Source organism: Epinephelus moara, chromosome 17, assembly GCF_006386435.1.
Source record: "Epinephelus moara isolate mb chromosome 17, YSFRI_EMoa_1.0, whole genome shotgun sequence".
NCBI classification, from domain to species: domain Eukaryota; kingdom Metazoa; phylum Chordata; class Actinopteri; order Perciformes; family Serranidae; genus Epinephelus; species Epinephelus moara.
Window position 1 is genome coordinate 11,673,708 of NC_065522.1, and position 23,146 is coordinate 11,696,853.

General features: G+C 41.4%; 2 protein-coding genes across 2 annotated transcripts in view; one reads left to right on the forward strand and one right to left on the reverse strand.

The window, feature by feature from the left end:
* nlgn2a (neuroligin 2a) overlaps positions 1-20,379 on the forward strand; it is a 240,029-nt gene extending 219,650 nt beyond the window's left edge. Inside the window, exons 5-9 of the mRNA XM_050067150.1 lie at positions 4,454-4,639; positions 9,657-9,922; positions 11,635-11,788; positions 12,806-13,172; positions 13,489-20,379. Coding sequence (XP_049923107.1) covers positions 4,454-4,639; positions 9,657-9,922; positions 11,635-11,788; positions 12,806-13,172; positions 13,489-14,323 — 1,808 coding nt within the window. The 3' untranslated portion in view covers positions 14,324-20,379. The remainder of the gene's footprint in view (positions 1-4,453; positions 4,640-9,656; positions 9,923-11,634; positions 11,789-12,805; positions 13,173-13,488) is intronic.
* Positions 19,241-23,146, reverse strand: part of LOC126404683 (uncharacterized) — a 20,822-nt gene continuing 16,916 nt past the window's right edge. Inside the window, 1 exon segment of the mRNA XM_050068060.1 lies at positions 19,241-23,141. Coding sequence (XP_049924017.1) covers positions 21,276-23,141 — 1,866 coding nt within the window. The 3' untranslated portion in view covers positions 19,241-21,275.

Below are 23,146 nucleotides of genomic sequence, written 5' to 3' on the forward strand. Positions count from 1 at the left end.
TATGACCACACATAATCTGAGGGGACCCCTCCATTATTGACCCGATCAAACAAAATGGAGGCGCTAGAGAGCTTATTTCTCATCTAGGCCTAACCGCCATATCGATTTTTACTAAACTTGGTAGATATGTAGAACAGGACGCCTCAAGGTGACTGGAGAAATTTAACTCTAATTGGCAACTGGGTTAAAAATGGCTAAAATGCAACCGATCGCTGTGGCTCCCCCTGTGGCCGAATGTTGTTGTTTTTTTCTCATTTTTGGTATGACTAAGTCATGGTATGGTATGCTGTACATAATCACGGAAACTGTCAGTGTGTCAGTCAGTCAGTCAGTCAGTCAGTCAGTCAGTCAGTCATTCTACAAATAAAGCAATCCTATCAAATTCACAAAAACTCTGTCTGAATTCATTGCTCTTCTTAATGGGTTCAGCTGACTATTTAATCTGCAATTTCATATGACCTGTATCCCAAACACACACCATGTGTACGTGGGCAACTGTGCACTCAGTGGATATGGACTAGTTTCTAATAATTTCACATTTTTCTCTCACATTTTTCTCACTAATAATTCAGTGTTAAGCCACAGTTGCAGCTTCTAGATATTTATGCCATAATTGCATGCACCAGCCTTTGTGTATTTTATTGTTCTGCGTTTCAGTGTTGAAACAAATGTAATATTCCTACAATATTCAGAGAGAGTGAAGGTTGTTCTTGATAAATATCCTGAAAGGAACAAAGAAATAGATGTGTTGTAAAGTCAGACATGCTTGTGACTTCCTATTGGGTCTAATAGGAAATCTTGACAAAACATCATGATAACACCAATTAGGCATCCAAAGCAGACAACATACTGTCTGTTTGTGTTTCAGCGGATCCAGGCATTTAGCTGTATACAAGTGATTAACCTCTACTGTACAGGCTTAATGGATGACCTTTCCAGTGCACCTGCCTTTAATAAAGCTCTAATTAGGAGTCCCATTAGGATCTGAGAGGCTGCCAGTTAATGGGTACTTAAACAGAAAAGACTTAGGTCTTTGGTGGAACAATCGAAGATACTCAGCAGTAATCATGAGAGGCAAATGTCAGCTAACAAGAGAAAAGGTGAGCTATTATTACAGTGCTCCAATGAATGACCAGTTGTCTAACAGAAACACTTTGAGGAACGTTCAGTACGCTGTCAATCTGCAAGGGAAATTCAAACTTGTAAACCCCTTGAACAAGCATTACAATGAAGAAACTGACCTAATTCAACACAGTGAGCCTCACTTACAAACGTTTTATGCACAAATCTGAGATTCATCAATGTTTTCTTACCTAAATTTGTTCGTACTCCAATTTTAAACAGACCATATGTCTGAACAAATGATGAAAACCTGGCTGTCCCAGAAAAAGTAAAAACACACCTTTTAAGTAGTCTCGCTCACCAGACCTTTCTCAAGAAAAGAAAGGTCTGGCTGGGCCGACTCTCACTTTAAGATTGGAGAAAAAAACGCCCCGGCTGCTTGTATTTCTTTCAACCAATCACAATCGTTCTGGGCGGTGCCACAGCAACGGTGCGCTTGCAAAAATATTGCCAGGGTGAAACAGGTTTTGGTGTAACACGCCCACAAAAATATCGCCTACAGGACACAAACCGTGGCAGAAAAATGGCTACATCCCCGCAAGATCAAACACTGCAAAAGTTAGTAAAGGACGTGTTGAAAACGGTTGAAAACTGCTACACAACCGGAGGTGGTAGGGCGGGACTTCAGCGGGTGGCTCGTTCCGCCCAATGAGAGGCTGATCTTTGCAGTGAACTTCCGCCCACTCAGACTACCTTTTAAGTAAATGCATAGCATATTAAAATCACATTCATTAAAAAAAGAATGCAAAAGACAACAATATTTAAATCTGTTAATTTACTAATGCATGCACTTATTTGTTGCCTTTCTATCCTCATCAATAATTGTCATAATTAAAATATTCGACTATAAGACCGAGTTTCCCAGTCCTAGCTTACAGTGGAGTATATCAGGATGTCTATATTGAAATATAACAGGTTTGGTTTTCATAGTTTTTATTGGATCTGCCTGTACTTATGGGCTCTACCATCAATTCTTAGTGCCGTTAAATTATTATTAATATACAGGCATATAGGGTACATGCATGATTCTGATCTACCAAGCAGGTGCTCAGATAGCATAACTTACAAACTAACATCCGCAGAGACCGATATAAGATGTTTGAAGAGAGTGACTGAGAGCTTACCAGCTGTTGCTGACTGCGGAGATAATTACGGACGTTCACTGATATGCGCGCAAAAGCAGCTTCACTGCTGTCTCCATGATGTAGCTCTAGGCAAGCATATTACCCTCGTAGAGAAAAGGGCGCATGGCAGTATGCTTATTGCAGATAGCGGGCAGACGCCTGTCAGTTAAGAATGAGTTTTGATTTACTAACATAGTCACAGTGGTAAAAACAAAATCGGCCGGTGCATGTCATGAGTCCGATGGTAATTTTGCATGCTCACTTATTTTATGTGCAGAGTAAGAACATTTCTATGCACATATTAGTGAATGAGGCCCAATAAGATCAGACAAAGCACTGAACAAATAATTCTGTGCTAACAGTGCCATATTACATTCAAATGAAGGTTCGGCCTTTTAAATCTCACAACAAGGTGCATGTAGAAATGGAAAGGAACTCCCATTTATCAATTCATTCGTATCTTTTCCTTTACGGTCTTTGGCATTTTAAAGTATTAAAGGATATGGCAGATAATGCATTTGTTGGGGACAACCTTCGGATAGGGATTAATACACTTTTGGGATTCAAAATGGTGTACGGGGGATTCGCTCAAAATGAACCTCTGTGCTAGGCCTGTCATGATAATTACGTTATCAACTTATCGTACAATATGTTGACCTTGATCATTTTTGCTGACCTCGATATTGCTTGTTGTGTTTATGCCAACATAATACCAGAATAACAGCAGGGTTTTCCCGTCCATTAAAAAACTCCCTGAAAAAAAAAAAAGTCTGTTGTTCTTAGTTTTACCCCCCACAACTTCATCCTCCACTCCATAACTCCACTAGCACACTGCCCGGTTCCCAAGCCGTCCCTCCATGGTAACAAACTGCAGCACGCCGGCTGGGTTATGGGGGTAACTGCGGTATCCCCAGTGCTTTGCTATGCTATGCTTGTCTATTAATCACAAGATGCAGCACTTGGTTTTGTTTTTGTTGGCCAAATTTTGCTTTATGTCTGAAATTGAGAGTTTTGGCTAATATACCTTTATGTGTGCTTTCCTATACATTTGAACAGGATTCAAGTACTTTTTTAAAATCGTGTCAGATATTTTTTGTTTTCCAATCCGATGTCTGAATATTCTTAAGAATTTATAGGTCTTTGCTCTTTGAGGTGTACTTGCATATCATGCTGTTATATTATCATTATATCAGTGGCATGAAATGGTCTCAAAATGACAATATTGTTTTTTACAATCATTTCTGTGAAAATATATCATTCAACAAAAGAAGGTATTGTTACAGGCCTATACAGTGCCCATGTTTATTTTGATGATACCATATTGGTTTCTCATACATAGACCTTTTTGACACGTCACTGTAGAAAAAGCAAAGGTGTAAATAATAATGTTGATGATGGCTGAATTCCATTTAGTTGCTTCAGTTTCAGGGTCCTGATATGGTGCATGCTGGCTCACCTTCACACTGTCATGGCTTACTTGGACACTTACATGGCAACCATTAATGTTATTAGTAATACCTGTGCCTTTTCTTCTGTAAAAAGAAGTCTCTACTGTTTCTTCTCAAAATGTCATGCTACAACAATCGTGGTGAATAATAGTTGTTTGCTGCGGAAAAATAAAATAAAAAAGAAAGACATTGTACAATCCTAGATTCCAAGCATGATGTGTCATCACTTGTAATCCATTTATGGGTGTGTGATTCAGATTAGGGTCACCTATATTTCAGGGAGTGCAGGCAGCTGTACTGTAAGTGGCTTTCTGTAAAAGTCCGTGCTCAATGCCATTAGACAGAGTAAACGTCATTAAGAGAGGAGCTGAAAAAGCAATTTCGTCTCTCACTCCCTTTGCTTTCTCTGTGTGCCGTCTGTCACTCCTTGTTGATGAACGACGGTGTTGCAAACACACACACACACATGCACGCACACACTCAAACACACACACACTTGTTCTCTTGCAATTCCCTCTCAGTCAGAAGCTGATTTACTGGCCAAAGTCGAGAACATTTGCCAAACAGGTACTAAATAATAAAGGTACTGATTCTAACGTCATCTTGTCTCTCTCTCTTTACTCTTCTCTCATCTCTGTATCCCCTTTTCCTCTCTACGTCCTCCTTTGTTGTTTTCCCACCTGTCCTTATCCATATCCTCTGTTAAATATCCCCCCTTACCTTCATCCTACATCCAACTTTGTTTATACAAATATCCAGGCTTCCTCAGTACCGGTGATCAGTCTGCTAAGGGGAACTACGGTCTGCTGGACCAGATTCAGGCCCTGCGTTGGCTCAATGAGAACATAGGCCACTTTGGTGGAGACCCAGAGAGGATCACCATCTTCGGCTCCGGAGCTGGGGCGTCCTGTGTCAATCTCCTCATCCTCTCACACCACTCGGAGGGTAATTAAAGACTTGATTGTATTGTGTTGTGAATCTATTTTTCCTCATATGTCACCTTACCATTCACTCTGGTTTGGTTTATGTTTTCGGGATGTCTGTCCGTATGTACGTACGTCTGTCCGGTTGTTGTAAATTAAATATCTCAAGAACGCCTTGAGAGAATTTCTTCAAATTTGGTACAAACATCCACTTGCACTCAAGGATGAACTGATTAGAATTTGGTGGTCAAAGGTAAAAGTTGCTGTGACCTCACAAAACATGTTTATGGCCTTAACTCAAGAATTCATACACTATTTATGGCAAAATCATGCAAATGTCTTTGAATACAATGATAGAGTGATGACATTTTATATCAAAAGGTCGAAGGTCAACTTCATGGTGACGTCAGTTACAAAAAAAAACAAAACACTTTTCTGGTCATTATTCACTGCCATAATTCAGGGGAGATGGATACTGAATTGATGACACTAATTTTGGGTTTCCATCTTTAAACTGTGCTGATTGTATAGATCCTCTATGCTGCCAGGTGTAAGATATCCACATTTAAGAATTTGCAGCTTCTTTCCAGCAACATCCACATTTGAAACATTGTCTGCTGTCATGGCTGCATGAGTCTGGACAGACATGGATGTAAACTGTAACTGCAACTTGACTGGTTCACAGAGGCAAACAACCTTGAGGTGGTAATTCTAGTATAAAAGAAAAACTCCCAAGCAAAATGAACCCACTGGTCATATTTTTTTTCTTTTTTTGATTTATGATATCCTAGATCCAGCCCTGTGAATGACTCATCATCCACAAATTTGTTGACAAATTGGTTGTGGCTGCTTACATGAATGCCACATGATCCATTAATGGTTTCAGTCCTCAGCTTAGATCATTCCTCACTAATCCCTGAATAGCCACAAAGCATATTTACAAACCACCTCAGTGTGTTTGTTCTATATATTTGCTAGAAACAGATGGCAATGTACACCTGCATGCCCAATTCAACCTTTGAAACTCTCAGCCAAAAATGTACGTTTCTGTATTTGTTACTGGAATTGCTTGTGTTATGCTCAGTTTAGTTTTGTTTTTTACCTTTATTTGTCCTTTGGTGACCCATGTAAATATAATCATAGCAGCAAGGCCTTGCTGTGGTCAGCTGGAAACTCAGCTAGCGGCATCCAGCCCAGAAATCGTTAAGTCCTGTAATGTTCACTTGACACCTCTATCCTCAAAGGAAAACCCTGCTTATCCTTTGAACTGAAGAATTTAGGCAGTCATGTGGCTAATGAGCGAGTCCAGGTTTGATCCCTGTTATGTCACTCATGTCTGTGGAGGATAAATGACACTGGAGCTCCACCATTACCCCACATTACCTGACTTGGTGAGGCGAGCGCTCCTGGCTCTGTTAACGGTCCAGTGCTCTGCAGCATAGACGCTCTACCTCAGTCAAAAACCTACATCCACCTGACCTCATGCTCCCCATTACCAACAACACACCCCGAGGGCTAAGTGTTAACATTGCACCACCAAAAGAGAGAGGCCTACGGACCAATTGACTTTGATCTGAATTGAGATCAGTGCGGCTGACGACCCGCAGCCAAGCGGTCACGCAGTCGCCGCCTTTGATCATGCTGTTCTTGAAGCTGTCCTCCTCCGATCGTAACTTCTCTGTTCTCCGCGCTGCTCGAGGACTCTCCCTCAATATCTCTCTCCTCTGTTCATTTTCCGTCTCACACACACAAACCGCAAAGGACAGAAACAGGGAAGAAATGGTGGGTGAAAGGAAAGAGAGATTAGAGGGAGCGTGTTCACACAACCACACATCTGTTTCAATCACCGCTCTGTGTTTGTGTGTATGTGTGAAGCACCAAGCAGACGTCTGACACGGCTTTAACTTTGACTCATGCTGTCTGTGTAGATGTGCCTTGAGAACAAATGTGTCCTCAAAGCTGGAGTGAGCATGTGTGTACCGCTGCCATGTCCATTTAACACGACCTCTATAATTACCACTGATGTCTGTTAACCCTCCACATTAACCCAGGCACACCCAACCTTTTTTCCTTCATTGGCAGGTGACCTACTTACCAGTTAGAAACCTCCCGAGACCCCAATTATAATACATTTATATCATGATAACAGTGAGAACAAAGTGCGTGTGAATTGTATAAAGTGCAAAGAGAAAGAATTAAAATCAGGGAAAAATGGAAAATACTACAGTACCGTGTAGAGGAATGGTATTGCAAAACATTAAAGGGCTAGTGTGTAGGATTGAGTGGCATCTTGCCGCTGAGGTTAGAGATTGCAGCCAATTGAATCTTCTCCCATGTGCCAAGCGTGTAGGAGAACTATGGTAGCTGATACAAAAATGTGAGAGGCCCTATCGAGAGCCAGTGTTTGGGCTACTTAAAACCATACTTTATACACAGGGAGAGGGTGATATACTTTACTGATACCGCTCTCTTGTCTGTGCATCAAGTATGGAGCCAGAGTTAGGATGGTTAGCCTAGCTTAGCTTAGCACAAAGGCAGGAAGCAGTGGTAAACAGCGAGCCTGGCTTTCTTCAAAGTGCGAACATACACTTACCACATCTCTTGAAACGCTAAATACCTCCCAGCTCCAGGTTTGTACTTTAAGGGATAGTTTGGATTTTATGGAGTGGGGTTGTATGAAGTTCATAGTCAGTGTATTACCTATAGTAGATGTCGGTCAGCGCGCCCCCAGTTTGGAGAAGCAGACTGGCAGTACCACCACCAAAGTTATGCGATGTGCTGCTATGGATGGGGGTCGGCAGCTTATTGTATTTCAGCCAAGAAAAGTCCCACCTCACGAAATCAGTGTCAGTTAAAGTATATGCTATATTGAGAATATTTCCACCAATTATCTTGTTATGTTCAGATGGGGAAGCTGTTAACAGCTAGTTCCTCATCTATGCTCTCGTCAAAGCCACCAGACTCCATTGAGAAAAACAGTAATTTTAGCTCGCTGAGCACAGGAGCTGCTGGTCTACTGCTGCCTCAGCCAGGGAGTTTGTGATATTGTGTGGCTTTACCCGTTTAAACACCAAATTCAAACAATAACACAAACAAGGACTGCCTGACTGATCAAGGCAGCAGTAGACCAGCAGCTCCTCTTAGAGTGGTATTTGAAGTTTTTCTCAATGGAGTTCTGGCTATGAAGAGAGTGCAGTAACAGCTTAAGTTCCCTGTTGATAATCACTGTCTGATGCTAAGCTAAAGTGGTAAAAATATTGTAAATATAGCATACACTTAAACTGATTTTTAAGTGGCAAAAATATGTTTTAATGTTGCCCCCATCACAGCAGTACATTGCTTAGCTTCCGTGTCGGTGCTTCTCCAGACAAGGGTGTGCCACCCACCATCTACTGTGAGTAATACACTGACTATGGATAAGTACCTCATACAAGCCCACTTCCAAAAATCTTAACTATCCCTTTAACATTTATACATGAGTGTGGTTGAAACCTTCTCATCTAACTGTCTGAAGTGATAACGTGTATACTCTAAAATGTTACATTCAAGTCATTTTTAAATGGTTAGCAACTATTGACAGTCATTATAGTTTAATCATTAATTTTTCAGGAGAGCCCCCACTTTAGCAGCAGAGGGACCCTAACGGTTGGGAAAGCCTGTATTAACCCCTTGTCTCCTGTTCCTGACAACCAACCCCCCTCACACTGCCACCAGCCCATTCTCATGCGTCTTCTTTGTCATCACCCCATCACCATCATCATCGTCCTCGTCTTCATCGGCATCTAATGGTGTAACATCAGCCTTCTAGACGCCGCCTGTCTGTCATGCTCTCCCCCCCCTCTCCCTCCGCCAGGGATTCCAGGTAAGGAGTCTGTCATCCCCACCCTTAAGGGACACCAATCATGTCAACAACACAGCGTCACAAATCAAGCCCGACAGAGGAGACGCACAGGATGGATGGCAGGATGGAAGTGGTAGACAGGGGGGAGAGAGGGGTTGTAAGTGATACTGATATGATGAAGCGTAGGGGATATAGAGGGGAAGACGGTATCCATGGTATCCTGTGTTTAAAGGAAGAGGAGGGGAGGTATTAACATTGTTAAGGGAGGAGAAAAAGGACAGAAAATACTCTGACATGGCATATCAGAAAAGAGAAAAGCCAAATATAGGAAAGTACTGAGCAGGGAAGGCAAGAGGCTCTTAGGGAGTGACAAAGAAACTTATTCTGAAGATGAATGAAATAATACCTATCTCCCACCTCTCTTTTAGTCCGTCCCTCCATCTCAATCGTTCTCTGTGCAGATATGTAGGTATAGTTGTTTCCAAGCTACTTCTTAATATAATTGATTTCCCAGGGAAAGGGGGCTCTGCGGCCCTGCTTAATAATTAACTGACCAATCTTCAGCCCAGGAGAGGAAAGAGAAAGAAAAAAGGAGCGCGAGAGGAAACGAGTGAGGCAGGCGGCCTCTTAACGAGCCACTTGAGTGGTTCAAACAGCACAGGACAGGCAGAACTAAGGAGACAGAGAGAGACACAAAGAGGAAGAAACGCGGCCAGAGAGAGAGTCTGAGAGAAGAAACAGCAAGCACACGAACGAGGAAAATGGCTCTCTTGACGTCTCAGATGAGCTTATTCCCAGTTCTGTCTTTTTTTTGTTTGAGCTGCTGCACCATAGCATGCTCTATCTGAGATGCTTTGGGTCTGTAGTTCCCTCCTGTGTCTGCCAACTTTGTTCCGGCGAGAACGATAAGATGAAAAAAGTCAAAATTGGGAGGGTTTTTCTTATAAAGGGAAATTCTGAAAGTGGGGAAAGAGAAAGTGATATGTGATTTCCACATCAAGGAGTCTCTCTGAATCCTGTCCTACCCCAAACCTGGACTTCAGTCAGAAGTTCACAGAGCTCCATCCTGCCTGCAAACATGCAAAAATTGGGGAAAATTCAAATGACATTTAGTGAGATAACCCAACCATGTCTTTTGTCATATATAGCCCCTCATATAGTAATATAAATACCCCATCTTATCCATCTGTCCTCTCAGGTCTGTTCCACAGGGCCATAGCCCAGAGTGGAACTGCCATCTCCAGCTGGTCAGTCAACTACCAGCCCCTCAAGTACACCAAAATCCTGGCCCGGAAGGTGGGCTGCACCTATTCAGAGACAGCCGACCTGGTCGACTGCCTGAGGCGCAAGAACTTCAGGGAGCTGGTGGACCAGGACATCCAGCCAGCTCGATACCACATCGCCTTTGGCCCAGTGGTGGACGGAGACGTGGTGCCTGACGATCCTGAGATCCTCATGCAGCAGGTGACACCGCAGACACGTTCTCTTAGGGCTTTTTATTAAGTGGAGTGATTTGAGCTGTGATGACACACCAGACAGAGAGAACATGAAGAACTTGTTGCAGTAAATGTGTGTGACCTTTCCACAGAGTTAGGGTCTGGTGGTGACATTTGCCAGCTGGTGTGAACTCACACCCTCAAATGCTGTAACACAGTGGAGCCGCAGTGTTGGTCATGTAAATTGCCTCTGTGGTGTATCCTCGACCCATTTTTTGCTTTGATCCTATACATGAAAAGCATTGCAAACACTTTATCACAGGGTCATATCAGAGTTGTGAGCAGGTCAATGGAAGAGTCTCTGCTCAGCTTTGCTGGAATAATGTTTAGAGGCCCGAATAGGCAAAATCATAAAGTATCTCACAAACACAAATAAAAGATAAGAAATAGTCCAAAAAATAAACAGAATTTTATCAAAAAGCTGAATTAGTTTTTTTCTTATTTCCTTTTTTTTTATCACTTGATATTTATTGTTGTGACCTCCTGGTTTGGACTCTAAAGGACAGTTCACACCAAAAACAGTAACAATGTGAGCGTCCACACTGATGAGTGATAACATTCTGCAAACATGGACATGCTGCGTGCTCCAGTTGTGATGCCCTGTGAATCTGGATAGTTTTTGATTGGCTGTCAGCGTTTATATCGTTCATCAAATCGCTCTAAAAATGATCTTACAATAGTGTACACCACCGGCGTTGTGGTGCGAACTCCACCATCCACTTGAGTTAGACCCATTTTTAAAATGTCATATTTGTAGTAATCGTCCTTGGTGTGGACACAGTACAGCCACAAGTCATGTCACATTTTACATGCACATGACTGATGATGATGTCTTGTTTTGCCAAGTTTCAACTAGCTTGGTGTCATAACAGTGTGGGTATTAGGTGTAAATGAAGTGTGGTAAACTTCCCTCCATCTTATCAGCGCCCAGATCTCTCAACTGTCAACTCAAATTTAAGGCTTTAGGGCTCAAACTATAGATTTTGCTTCTGCATTTTCATATGCAGACACTAAGAGTAAGCAGATCAAAAAAGAGACCTGCCCCTTTGTTTCTGAAACTCAAACTGTCATCAAACTGTAAAACAAGGCAGTGCTGATCATGTATAGCATGTGATGGCATGTATATGTCACCCAGCAGTGGGATCATTTATTGGTCCACTGCAACACAGTATATTCTGGGGTTTTGTAGGTTTTCTGCCTCATGAGTAAAAGTGAAATACTTCTTTAATTTAACTCACATAAAAGGAAGAAAATGTTGTGCATTAATTGACACTGTAGAGTTTAAAAACTCCACAAGATCAGCACTTACATGTTTTTGTAGAACTTATGTTTACTATCTTTTAATGGAAGAAATCTAACATATTTAAGAATAATATATGGCAGCATTAAAACTGAAAACTAAATTTCTTGTCCCTGTCTCTTACAATAGCGTAGTGATGGTCCCACAACACAAGCGTCACATTAACACAAAGAAAGTACATTTCCTCTTAAATATCACCTACAAAATACAAATGAAGGTGATTTGACTTTACAGATTTAACACAAAACAAAATTGTATTCAGCAGTGTTCATGGTTGTAGTGATTATAGGTCAGCAACATGTACTGAAAGAGACTGAAAACCCATCCTTTTGAGCACTAGTTCAACACTCACACCTGTTCTTCCATCATTGCACCACCAGGGGGAGTTCCTCAACTATGACATCCTAATTGGAGTGAACCAAGGAGAGGGGCTGAAGTTTGTGGACGACAGCGAGGACAACGACGGCATCTCAGCCGCAGCGTTCGACTACACTATCTCCAACTTTGTCGACAACCTCTATGGCTACCCTGAGGGTGAGCAAAGTCAACATTATACCCTTTTCAGGCTGTAATGTCCTCTAATTATGTCATCTACCGCCTCTCAGATGACAGACCTTTGTAGTGTCATTGTTGTTTATGCTTATTAGAAGCCATGAAATCTTCCTGGGGTCCACACACACACACACACACACACACACACACACACACACAAGGCAGATATAGATTGTCAAAATAGAACATAGTTATCAAAGTAAACAGCATAAATTATTATCACAATACAGTAATGAGCTATACAGATGATGTAATGGGATAAATATGTTCTGATGTCTGAGCTAGATGTGACATTAAACACAATAGAAAAAGAGTTATTTTACCTTTTTTTCCCACAAAAAGTACATCAACAGCAATTTGTCCAAAACTACAGCTCCCAGTTAGAATACAAGTCTTAAAAACATTATGTGGACAAAGAATGAGAAAAGAGATCAAATGTGAGCCCAGCAAAGTCTATCAACTAAGACAGGCATACTAAAGAGATTGCCTATCAGCGAGATTATCTTTCACCGTGGTGGGTCTGTGCTTTGGCCTTTGAGGCTCTGTGGGCACTAATGCCGTCTCTCATCATCCCCCAGGCAGCAGGCTCCCAATCACAATGCTGTTGTTCCTAACAGATCAGCCTGCAAACCTCTCACAGCGGGCCACAGTCAAAATACAGACACATTTGGATAATGCAGTCACGCTTCCTCTCAAGTGCCTGTCAGTCATTCTTCTCTCTGAGAGGCATATTCTCTCTTTTTGCCCTTTGTGTTGCTCAGTCAGTCCTTTCAGGTTCTCTCTCAACTGTATCTATCTGTCTCTCACACATACAAACAAACAAACACAGGGACTTATATTTTCCTCCACCCTCTGGTTTCACATCTCTTGACCACTCGCATCTCTCAAAATGCTCTATCTCTGTCATTACTTTCCTCTTAACTTATCACAATTTTCCCTTTTTTCCCCCTTACCCTTTTTTCTCCTATCCCTTCTCCCCTCCTGCGTCCTATCCTCCAGGTAAAGACATCCTGAGGGAGACCATTAAATTCATGTACACTGACTGGGCAGACAGGGACAATGGCGACATGCGAAGGAAGACCCTCTTAGCTCTGTTCACAGACCACCAGTGGGTGGCGCCGGCAGTCGCCACCGCCAAACTCCACGCCGAGTTTCAGTCTCCGGTTTACTTTTACACGTTCTACCACCACTGCCAGACCGAGACGCGACCGGAGTGGGCCGATGCTGCCCATGGAGACGAGATACCGTACGTGTTTGGCGTGCCCATGATCGGTGCTACAGATCTATTCCCATGCAACTTCTCGAAGAATGATGTGATGCTGAGCGCTGTGGTCATGACTTATTGGACCAACTTCGCCAAGACTGGGTAAGCTTTGCTGATAATTTTAGTATAAATTAGCGAGTGTAGTGCCTCTTCAGTAGAAGACTTTTTTGAAGGTTTTGCTTCCCTGTTTATGAGAGAGGTGTGTCTATGGTTAGGGGCAGATATCCCTAACCAGATGTCAGTGGATTTTTAAAAAAGTTTAATGCTCTTTTTTCACTTTGCTGTAAGTTCATCAAAAAGTTCTTTAAAAACTTTGAACACAAGGGTGCATTCAGTGTTTACATGTCAACGCCATGAAGAAATGTTTGGACCTGATTATTAAAACCTTGACTAAGATGTCCCCTTTATCCTCCACTAGGGACCCCAACCTGCCAGTCCCTCAGGACACCAAGTTCATTCATACCAAGCCCAACCGCTTTGAGGAGGTCATCTGGACCAAGTTCAACTCGAAGGACAAGCAGTACCTCCACATTGGCTTAAAACCTCGTGTTAGAGACAACTACAGGGCCAACAAGGTGGCCTTCTGGCTGGAATTAGTCCCTCACCTCCATAGTCTACATGAGGAGCTCTTCCCCACAACCACCCGCTCGCCACCAGGTGGTGACATAGGCACCCCCAGAACCAGGCCCAGAACACCGGGCCCTCGCAGCACTCGTCATCCCTACCCTACCTTCCCCTCTGATCCTGAGCCTGAGGGTTCAGAGCGTCCACACCAGGACCTCTTCCCTGGAGACACCCGGGACTACTCCACTGAGCTGAGTGTGACAGTCGCTGTGGGGGCATCGCTCCTCTTCCTCAACATCCTGGCCTTTGCCGCTCTTTACTATAAGCGTGACAAGCGGCATGAGATGCGACGCCACAGGTTGTCGCCTCAGCGGGGCGGGCCTGCCAACGACCTGGCTCACAGCCAGGAGGAGGAGATCATGTCCCTGCAGATGAAGCACTCGGAGCACGACGCTCACCACGACATGGAACCACTCCGGCCCCACGACATCCTAAGGCCCGCCTGCCCGCCTGACTACACACTGGCCCTGCGCCGTGCCCCTGACGACGTGCCGCTGATGACACCCAACACCATCACCATGATCCCCAGTACCATCACCAGCATGCAGCCTCTTCATGCCTTCAACACCTTCCCTTCCACTGGTCACAACAACACCCTGCCCCATCCCCACTCCACCACCAGGGTATAGTAGGGACTGGCCCAACACAGCACCACCTAGGGACCAGGAAGACTGGCTCTGCCACTGATCTAGAACGGAGGCCTCTGGATGTGGGCCTTTGTTCTGTTCTCTTACTCTCTTGTTTCTCCAAAAACAACTCCACCTCCTCCATCATGTGCTGTCAAATTTAGCAGCTCCACTGGTGGCGTGTGGAGAAGCAACTGAACTGCACGGCAGCAGATGATCAGTGTGGGGGTGATTTAGATCTTTCAGAGATACTGTTTTCAAAGGTCTGCTGTTTCCAGACTAAAGCCCCCTGACATTTGTCAAAAGGACGAATGCTTTTCGCCCCTCGCAGTTTTGCCTTTTTTTACTTTGGCTTTGTCTCTTTTTCTCTCCCTGGTGTGTTATGTGCATATATCGTTCTCTTTTCTACATCTGTGTCTTATCCCTGCTTTGTTGCTCTCATTCGACATGGGATTCTCTCCCTCTCCCCAGTGCTCCTTTACTCCAAGGACTCGCAAACTACTGAGCTATAGGAGGGGGCATAGAGTACATACAGTAATCATATAGCTATGAAAACACTGATATCTGATACTTTCATTCTACCAGCATTCTTGGTGCCAAGTATGTACTACTGTGTTTGCTTTTCTCATCGAGGGAGAAAAAAAACTAAAGAAAATTCTAGAGTATTCCTATTTACTGTCAATTAACAGATGCTGTGTGTTCTCATGACAAAAGTGCCAAACTGGCCCTCGATTGTGTTTTTTTTTTTTTCTTTCTATCATCTTCTGTTTCTTTTTTCGGAGCATTTGTTTAATTGTTGTTTTTTGTGGAAAGAATTTTTGCTGAAAATATAGATATAGAGAAATGATATTATATATAGTTATATATAAATGTGTACAAAGGAGAAAGTATATAAATGGGTTTTCTCAGTGGGGATCTATGCATGAAATATTTTTAAAGATGATGACGGGGGAAAGGACACTGTATCTGTCAATGCACGTTTCCCAAATCTAATCAAACCATATCGGTCCACTCTGGATATTTTGGTTTTTGTTTTATCTTACAGAACAAGAACATCACAGAAAATCCTGCAGTAACCCAACAAAACCTCTTCACCTTCCAACACCTGTTTATTACAAAAAAAAGAGTCATTGCCATAAATCTCAGAAGATGTTGAACAACTGTGAACATGCTCTTCCATTCATTCTCTCCTAGATGATGTCACTCAGAGGTTTTCCCCTACGTCAAGCCCATCATCCTACAGTAGCTACTTTTTCTTCCCGTCTTTATGGAGATGATCATTTTTTAGGGTACGTGAGGTGCCGAACCTGTTGTTGTAGCTTGCCTGTACAGAATTATTTTTGTATTTCAGTAAGGGTGAGAAACAAAGCAGAGACAGGCAGCCTTTGCTCTTTTACGTACACCTTCCTTCTCCTGTCTGCACCCCTATTTCCAGCACATGCATATTCTGTTTGATGTGTGCCTGTGAGTCAAAGTGTGTGTGTGTGTGTGTGTGTGTGTGTGTGTGTGTGTGTGTGTGTGTGTGTGTGTGTGTGTGATATGAGAACTGCTCCACATAGGTGTAGGTGGGCCCTAATTAGACAGCAAAGAGATAGAGAGGCAGACAGGCAGGATCACCCCCATGGTAATAACTTAGACTTTAAATGAGCTCCTTCCTTCTGCGTATTCAAACACCTCCCTTTCTGTAGCACCATCACTTACCCTCTCCCTTCCCCTCTCTCCGTCAGTACACTGGCTTGCTATTCAAGACTGACACCCATATTTCGGCGATCACCCGTGGTCAGCTCCTTGCTGTGACCACAAAACTCCAAAACTTTCACTGTGTCAGCTGCATTCTACACGATTTCAGACCTCGGTTCAGCTCTGCTATTATCCTCACATTCAAGTGTTAGTTCACTAAGCTAGTGACCTTTTTTTGTGAGTTCGTTAGTTGTATATTAAACTCTAAGCACACTGAGGGTAACCGGTGGGCCTTCACGGCCTGCGGCGCAGAGCTGCAAAATGAAAAGGGGGCTCGGGTCTCCTAAACAGGGTAAAAGCAACACAGTTGACAACTGCTCTTTTCTTTCGGGTAAGAATGTGCAGGCCTACAGCTCAGCGAAACCCCCCACCCCCCTTCTCCAATTCTCTGCTACAGATCTCAAACATGGATCATGAGTAATACAGTTAGGTGTTAACTAAACTGATTTGCTGTTGTTTGAGCCCACAGGAACACATGGTAGCCTACATCCAGTATGGGAGAAGTTAGTCACCGGTGCTGTCTTTGCTTGTGCTCTAGCTTTAGCCTGTTTGTTTGTTTGTTTGTTTTCTATTTTATTACTGCCTAATGGGGTGGTGGGGGAGGGCTGGAGGGGGAGAGATATACCTTGCTGCTCCTGTCAGAGATTTTGTAAGCCCACTGAAAGGGAAATGTGCACAATGTAAAACACAAAACAACAGACTTGGGTGTGCAGCAGGTGGATAAATGCTGTGGAAAAGACGATGGACAGAAGCGCGAGGAATGGTGCACGCTGTGGGAAAGAGACTCTGGGAAGAGACTGGAAAAAGACTCGCAGCCTTAAATGTAGAAATCTGAATCAAAAGAGAGGATAAACTGACCAATAGCAAAGTAGGACGTTCAAAGGCATGGCCATCTTTCTACCCACAATGTTTGCCAGGAGGATACCTTGCTCATCTGTCCTACAGAGGATCGGATATGTCTGATCAGACCCATATGAACCCTTTTGTACTCACTCCCGCGGATAAGGAGGCAGTGAGGGATTGTGAGGTGAACCTCACCACAACACAGCTACAATGACACCACCGGAGGTGAAAACAGAAACAAGGTATTTAGTTTGGTCTGTTCTTTTTCCCTGTCTATTTTATAAGCTAACACTGGAGGGCGCCCTTGTGACAGATTCACTGCAGGTCTGCCCACTCTGAGGAAACTGGATGTGTGATGAAAAATACCAAACTGGGTGGCAGGACAGAGACAGACACACAACATCTGGAAGAGGATCAAAACTGTACATTTTTAAGTGTAAGAATCAAACAGACAAAATATTTGTAAATATTAAGTTTCTTGTTTGTTTTTCCTTTTTTTCTTTTTTTTTGAGTGAATGAATGAAATGCTTATTTTGTGACAACGTAAGACAACAGGTGCAGTTTGCAAAAAGAAAAAAAAAGAAGAAAACAAAAGGCCATGAGCACGAGGTTAAAATCCATTCATGAGTTAAATATCATTTTTCATGCCATTTTCTTCATTTTGTCTCATGTCGCCCATTATCGCGTGGGCATCCTGTAGCATCATGATTCCTCACCAGGAAAGTCACTGTAGCAGAAATTCATCTTCACTGCAGCCCCGACACAACAGAGGGCCTAAGATGCTGTAGTTAGCGTTTGCTATTTTCCAATGAATATATAATTTTAAAATTTGTAAAATATAGTTTAAGTCTGTGGTTTCATTGGGGTTTAAGTAGAGGGGCCAAATACTGCATTTCTTTTTCTTTTTTAGTTCAAGCTTTATCAAACGTTTATTTTGAAATCTATCTCGTAATCCAACTGAACTCCTGATGAATTCAGAGTATCTATGGAAACATCTCAGAGGCTGAGAGCACTGATAAAAGCCAGCTAACTAATGTAGTGGTGGTGTAGGGAGGTGGCCTGTGATTCACGGTCACGACTTCCAAACTGAGACAGTAAACGCAAAGTGCAGCCAGTGAAATGTTGGCTCACTTCACATGTAGCAGTGTTTACATGTAGCCACTAAATCACATGTGGGACAGACGTGAGGGCTTTGATACCATAAGATGCCTCATAGAGTAATGAGATCACACAGGTGGTCCGTCTTTTTCCTTCCACACACTGTGTTGCATTGTGGTTTCGGCGGTTGCGTTGACCTTACGGTGATGTGATGTAGCAGTGAAGAGTTTCATGTTCTAACCAGGTGAGAGGTGTACTTTCAGACTCTGAGCGTGTGTGTGTTTAACAGTGGAATCAGATCTGATGTATGTGGACACACACTTAGCCTTGTCTGTGTTATAAAGTTACTCACTGCAGCCCTTCGGTTCACACAGTTGGGGCTGGATTTGGGTTTATTCTTATTTCAACATGCCCAAACAACTGCAGTCAGCCAAGCTAATCAAAGTGACTTCAAATCACTGAAGCTAATTAGAGATCATGTGTCAGGTCAGTGGTACATGGACGCACATGGTCAATACCCCACAATGGCAAAGAGTGACACACACTCACATAAATCTCCAGCTTGGTCTTAAATGCGAAGTTGCACCTGTTGTCTTGTTTTTACATTCTTTGTTGAATTCAGAAACCCAAGACTTGAGATGAAGAAAAATGTTAAATAATGGAATTTTAAAAAAGATGATTATTAAAAAAAAGTATAGTAAAACGATATAAATAAATGAGGTGATGATATTTCTGTTTACTTTAGAAGTTATTATACACTGTATGCTGTGATTCTGATCTGGGAAACATTAAAGACATTCATAGCCAGTCTCATGATTTTGTGTCTTCATTGAACCAGTTAACAGAGGTAAGTATTAATAAATGTTTACAACGCCACATATAGAATGAATGATATTTTTAATTCCTTTAAAATGTAAATATTTGGAATCAGATCATTTACAGAAACAAAAAACAGGGATTCAAACTTCTGAGTTGAAATAAAGACCACAAATACTAAATTTGCTTTAAACAAACTTTGTGTCATGTATACATTTTGACAAAAGCATGTTATCCATCATTGAGAACTGGGACACATCATGTCCTACCAGAAAAGCTGTAAAATTATAACAAGACAGTAAGTCTGTTTCTGAGGTGAAACATCATTTTTAAATGATTAATATTATGAAATAAACATGATTTATAAAATATTTTGATCTGCTCCTTTTTTTTAACTTCTAAACTGGCCCTGTGCAACAAAACAAGTCCTCAAAATCTAGAACTAACAGTTCATACTGATAACATTAGTGTAAAAATGATCTACTATAATCTATTTATGTTTTGTGAAGATGTTCACCCTTTAATGATGTGTCCAAGTGTTTTGTCAGCTCTCTCAAATTTACATATACATCCTTAGGACTCCTGTCTCACTTCCTGGTTTCCAAAAAGGTGGGAATGCTGCTCAAGTACTGGTAAGCTTTCTATGTTTTGATAAATTCACTAAATAATATTGCTATCATAACGTCAACTTTGAAGCCCTTCGAAATCAAAACTAAAAAATAAATGTGGTTTCAAAATTGGTATTTTGATTAGCATTAGGAGAACTGTCAGCAAATTTGAAAAATAAAAAGGCTACTCTGTACAACTGCAGTGAAATTATTAAATATCTAACTTTTTGCCAACTCTGTCAGATCTTACCTCTGACATCAATTATGCCATTCAAGAAAAAAATAAATGACTGGCAGGTTGGCCCATTACAAGGTTTAAAAATCAAGACTTTGTTCTTTTCAAATATATTTTCCGAGCCTAATTGAAGACGAGAAATCAAAAACCCCAAAAAGTAAGGTTCTATCCAAGTTCTCAAGAATGAGTCTCATAAAGAGGGAAGACATTTTAATTGATTGAACAAAGTAAATATGTGACATCAGATACTTCATAGAAATGTAAAAATAAAAATAGTAAAAAGCAAAAATATCACATAAACTGAAAATGTATTTGTCACCAGATATTTAATTAAGATTAAAACGAAGATATTCCAGATTTCAAGGTAAGGAAATTACATGCTCTTCTCATGTAGATAAGGAAACATCATTGTCATGTATGACCTACATGTTTACACTGAAACTGAATGATCTTTTAATACATTGAAAATGTAAATATTTTGTATAAGATACCTCTGAGAAACAAAAACAAATCTATTCTCACTTTTGATGAAACAATCACATATCATACTTAATTGTGACAATACCACATAAAGACTGAGTGGTGTTTAAAAAAGGAAAAAGTCAAATATTTTGCATCAGATACTTCACAAAGAAGAGATTTTAAAGTCTGAGTTAAAGATAAACTTAAAAATGTATATACTGTATGTAGAACTAGGTACTTAATTAAAATAAAAGAAAGACATTCCAAATTTTGAGTTACGAAAATTACATATCGCACTCAATTCGATAAGACCCACATGTTGACTTTGAAACTGCGTGATCTTGTAATACATTGAAAATGTAAATATTTTACATTAGAAACCTCTTAGAAACAAAAAACAATCTATTTTAACTTTTGAGTAAACAAATCACATATCATACTTAATTATGACAATACCACATAAAGACTGAGTGATGTTTAAAAAAGGAAAAAGTCAAATATTTTGCATCAGATATAGATTTTAAAGTCTGAGTTAAAATGATACCAGGTACCTAATTTAAATAAAACAAAGACATTCCAAATTTTGAGTTATGAAAATAACATATTACTGTACATACAATTAGATAAGACTCTGATGTTGACATTGAAACTGGGTGATCTTTTAATACATTGACATTGTGAATAATTAGCATTAGGTACTTCACTGAAACAAAAATCAAGTAGACACTAACTATGAGTAAACAACAGCATCTTATAGTTGAACAGATTTTTTAAACTGTCCTACTATGACAATATCACATAAAGACTGAGGGGTGATTGAAAAAAGAAAAAAAAATTGACATCTGATACGTCACAGAAACAAAAACACTCAATGAAAGATATATCATATTTGATTAACTGTGTACATCATGTGATCTCAGGTAAAAGTGAACACTAATTGCAGTGACTTTCTTATATTTTCCTATTTCAAGCCTCAGTGGTAAAATATATCTGAGCACTGACAATATCTTTAACCTTGTCATCTTATATATACAGTGTTACTTTTTGTGATTGTCTTCAGTATCGTTCAGGACACATAAGATCAAAATATCCATGTGAGGATAGTGAATGTATATGAGGAGGATGTACACCTCTATAACCACAATGTTGTTTCTCACTTGATGTTAAAGGACTCTTTGATGCTTGCCTCTGCTTGCTTACGTGTAATACCTTTCCAGCTGGCAGGAATATCAGCAGGCTTTGCATGATATTCTTTGGCAAACTTATCGTTGAACCTTTCCAGTACATATTTCCAGTAGTCTGATGCCTGGAGGCTTGCTTCTGGAACAATTTTCCAGTCAGGGAAAATTTCTTTGTAACGCTTGTAAGGGTGCGATTGACCATTGGTAGCATTGCAGCGAAAACAAATGTCAGTGAGCACAGAGGAACTGCATATGTCAATGGCAAGTTTATTGGTCCCACTCCACCTATATGCACCCAGACCATCTGGCCGATGTAGTGAGGTCCAGTGCTCAGTGTGGGTTTTTTCTCCTGCCTCACAAGGTGCTTTGCAGAATGGACACTGTTTACCACATCCAATCAGTTTGGTGAAAAGCTCGTTCTGAGGATTCACATTGAGTTTTCTTAGTTTCATCTGGATGTTTGTTTCTTTAAACTTCTTTCTAAGAGCTTCTGCCATGTCCTTCAGACAGTCAGTGAGCCAGTTAGCAAACTGTTCAGGGTCAGCATTGTTCAGGATCATGAAAGCACCAAGAGCATCCTGGGAAATGACCAGTTTATCACCAAGCTCCTGACAGACATCCTCAACAAATGTTTTCAAGTTGCCAATCTTTTTGGTTTTAGCTTTGTTGATAGCATTGGTTATGTTCCTGATGCTTGACTGAACATGTTTATCCTCAAGCTCAAACATGATAGACCCTTTTGAGAAGCGTTCAACTATTTGGTCGAGGATCCATTTCTTTACATAATCCTCATATGAGCCAATGTAGCTCAGATAGCTTTTAAAGTCATCCTTTGTGAGCAAATCCAGTAAAATTGTATACTGGAGATATATTCGTGTGCTGAACTGCGGGCTTGTCATCATTTCACCAATGATATCAGGACCCAAGGAACGCTTGACAAAGTCTTCGACAGCAGGCTTCAGGCAGCAGTTTGTGAATTCTTCTGCCTTCTTCTGGCACTGGTCTCGTTTATGGAACACATCTTTAAAATCAGTTAGAAACTTAGCTTTGTTTTCATTCAGACATCTGTAGGGATCATTCTCATGTATGAAATCTGAATGCATTTTCTGAAACTGTCTGGCTGCGTCTCCACAGATGTGCTGTTTCAGAGAAACTTCAAACTCAGTCTCTGTCTTCACTTCCTTATTGTTTTGCAGCTTCTCGTCAATCATGTGGAGGATCTCCTGAATGTAAGTGTCATGGTAATTACTTTTTCTTTCCACTTTTCCAGTGACATACTGTTTGCAATCTGCTATGATACTGTCAGCCATTTGTTGTACAGTCTTTATGTGATCTTCAGTGTTGAAGAACTTGGTGATTCTGTGTTTCAACTGGTTGAAGAATCCTTCTGCAGTATATTTGAAAGGAACAAGTCCACATTCTGTCAGGCTTTTTTCACTGAGCAATTGACAGACATGACTTCCCTTACGTCTTAGATTTTCTCTCAGGTAGTGGTACACCCTTGCAAAGACATCTGCAGGCTTTTGCTTAGAGAAGGAGAGTTCCTTCACCATTCTGTTCCACATCTTATCAAATTCTTTGTCGAGCTCTTTGCCGGTCATCTCTACATTTTTTCCCCGACATTGTTCAATCAATGCACACACTCTCCCCTCTAATTCTTTTGCGTGGTTCTCTTTGATTTTATCAAGTTCTGTCATTCCCTGTCTGATGTCAGCTGTTGCTGTGAGTTGATTAAACACAGAGCTCTCCATTTCTCGTCGAAGGGTCTTTGCACTGTTTGCAAAGTCTTCTCTGTATCCTTCAACTAGATAGACGTGACCCTCTGTTTGCTTGAAGTACTGTG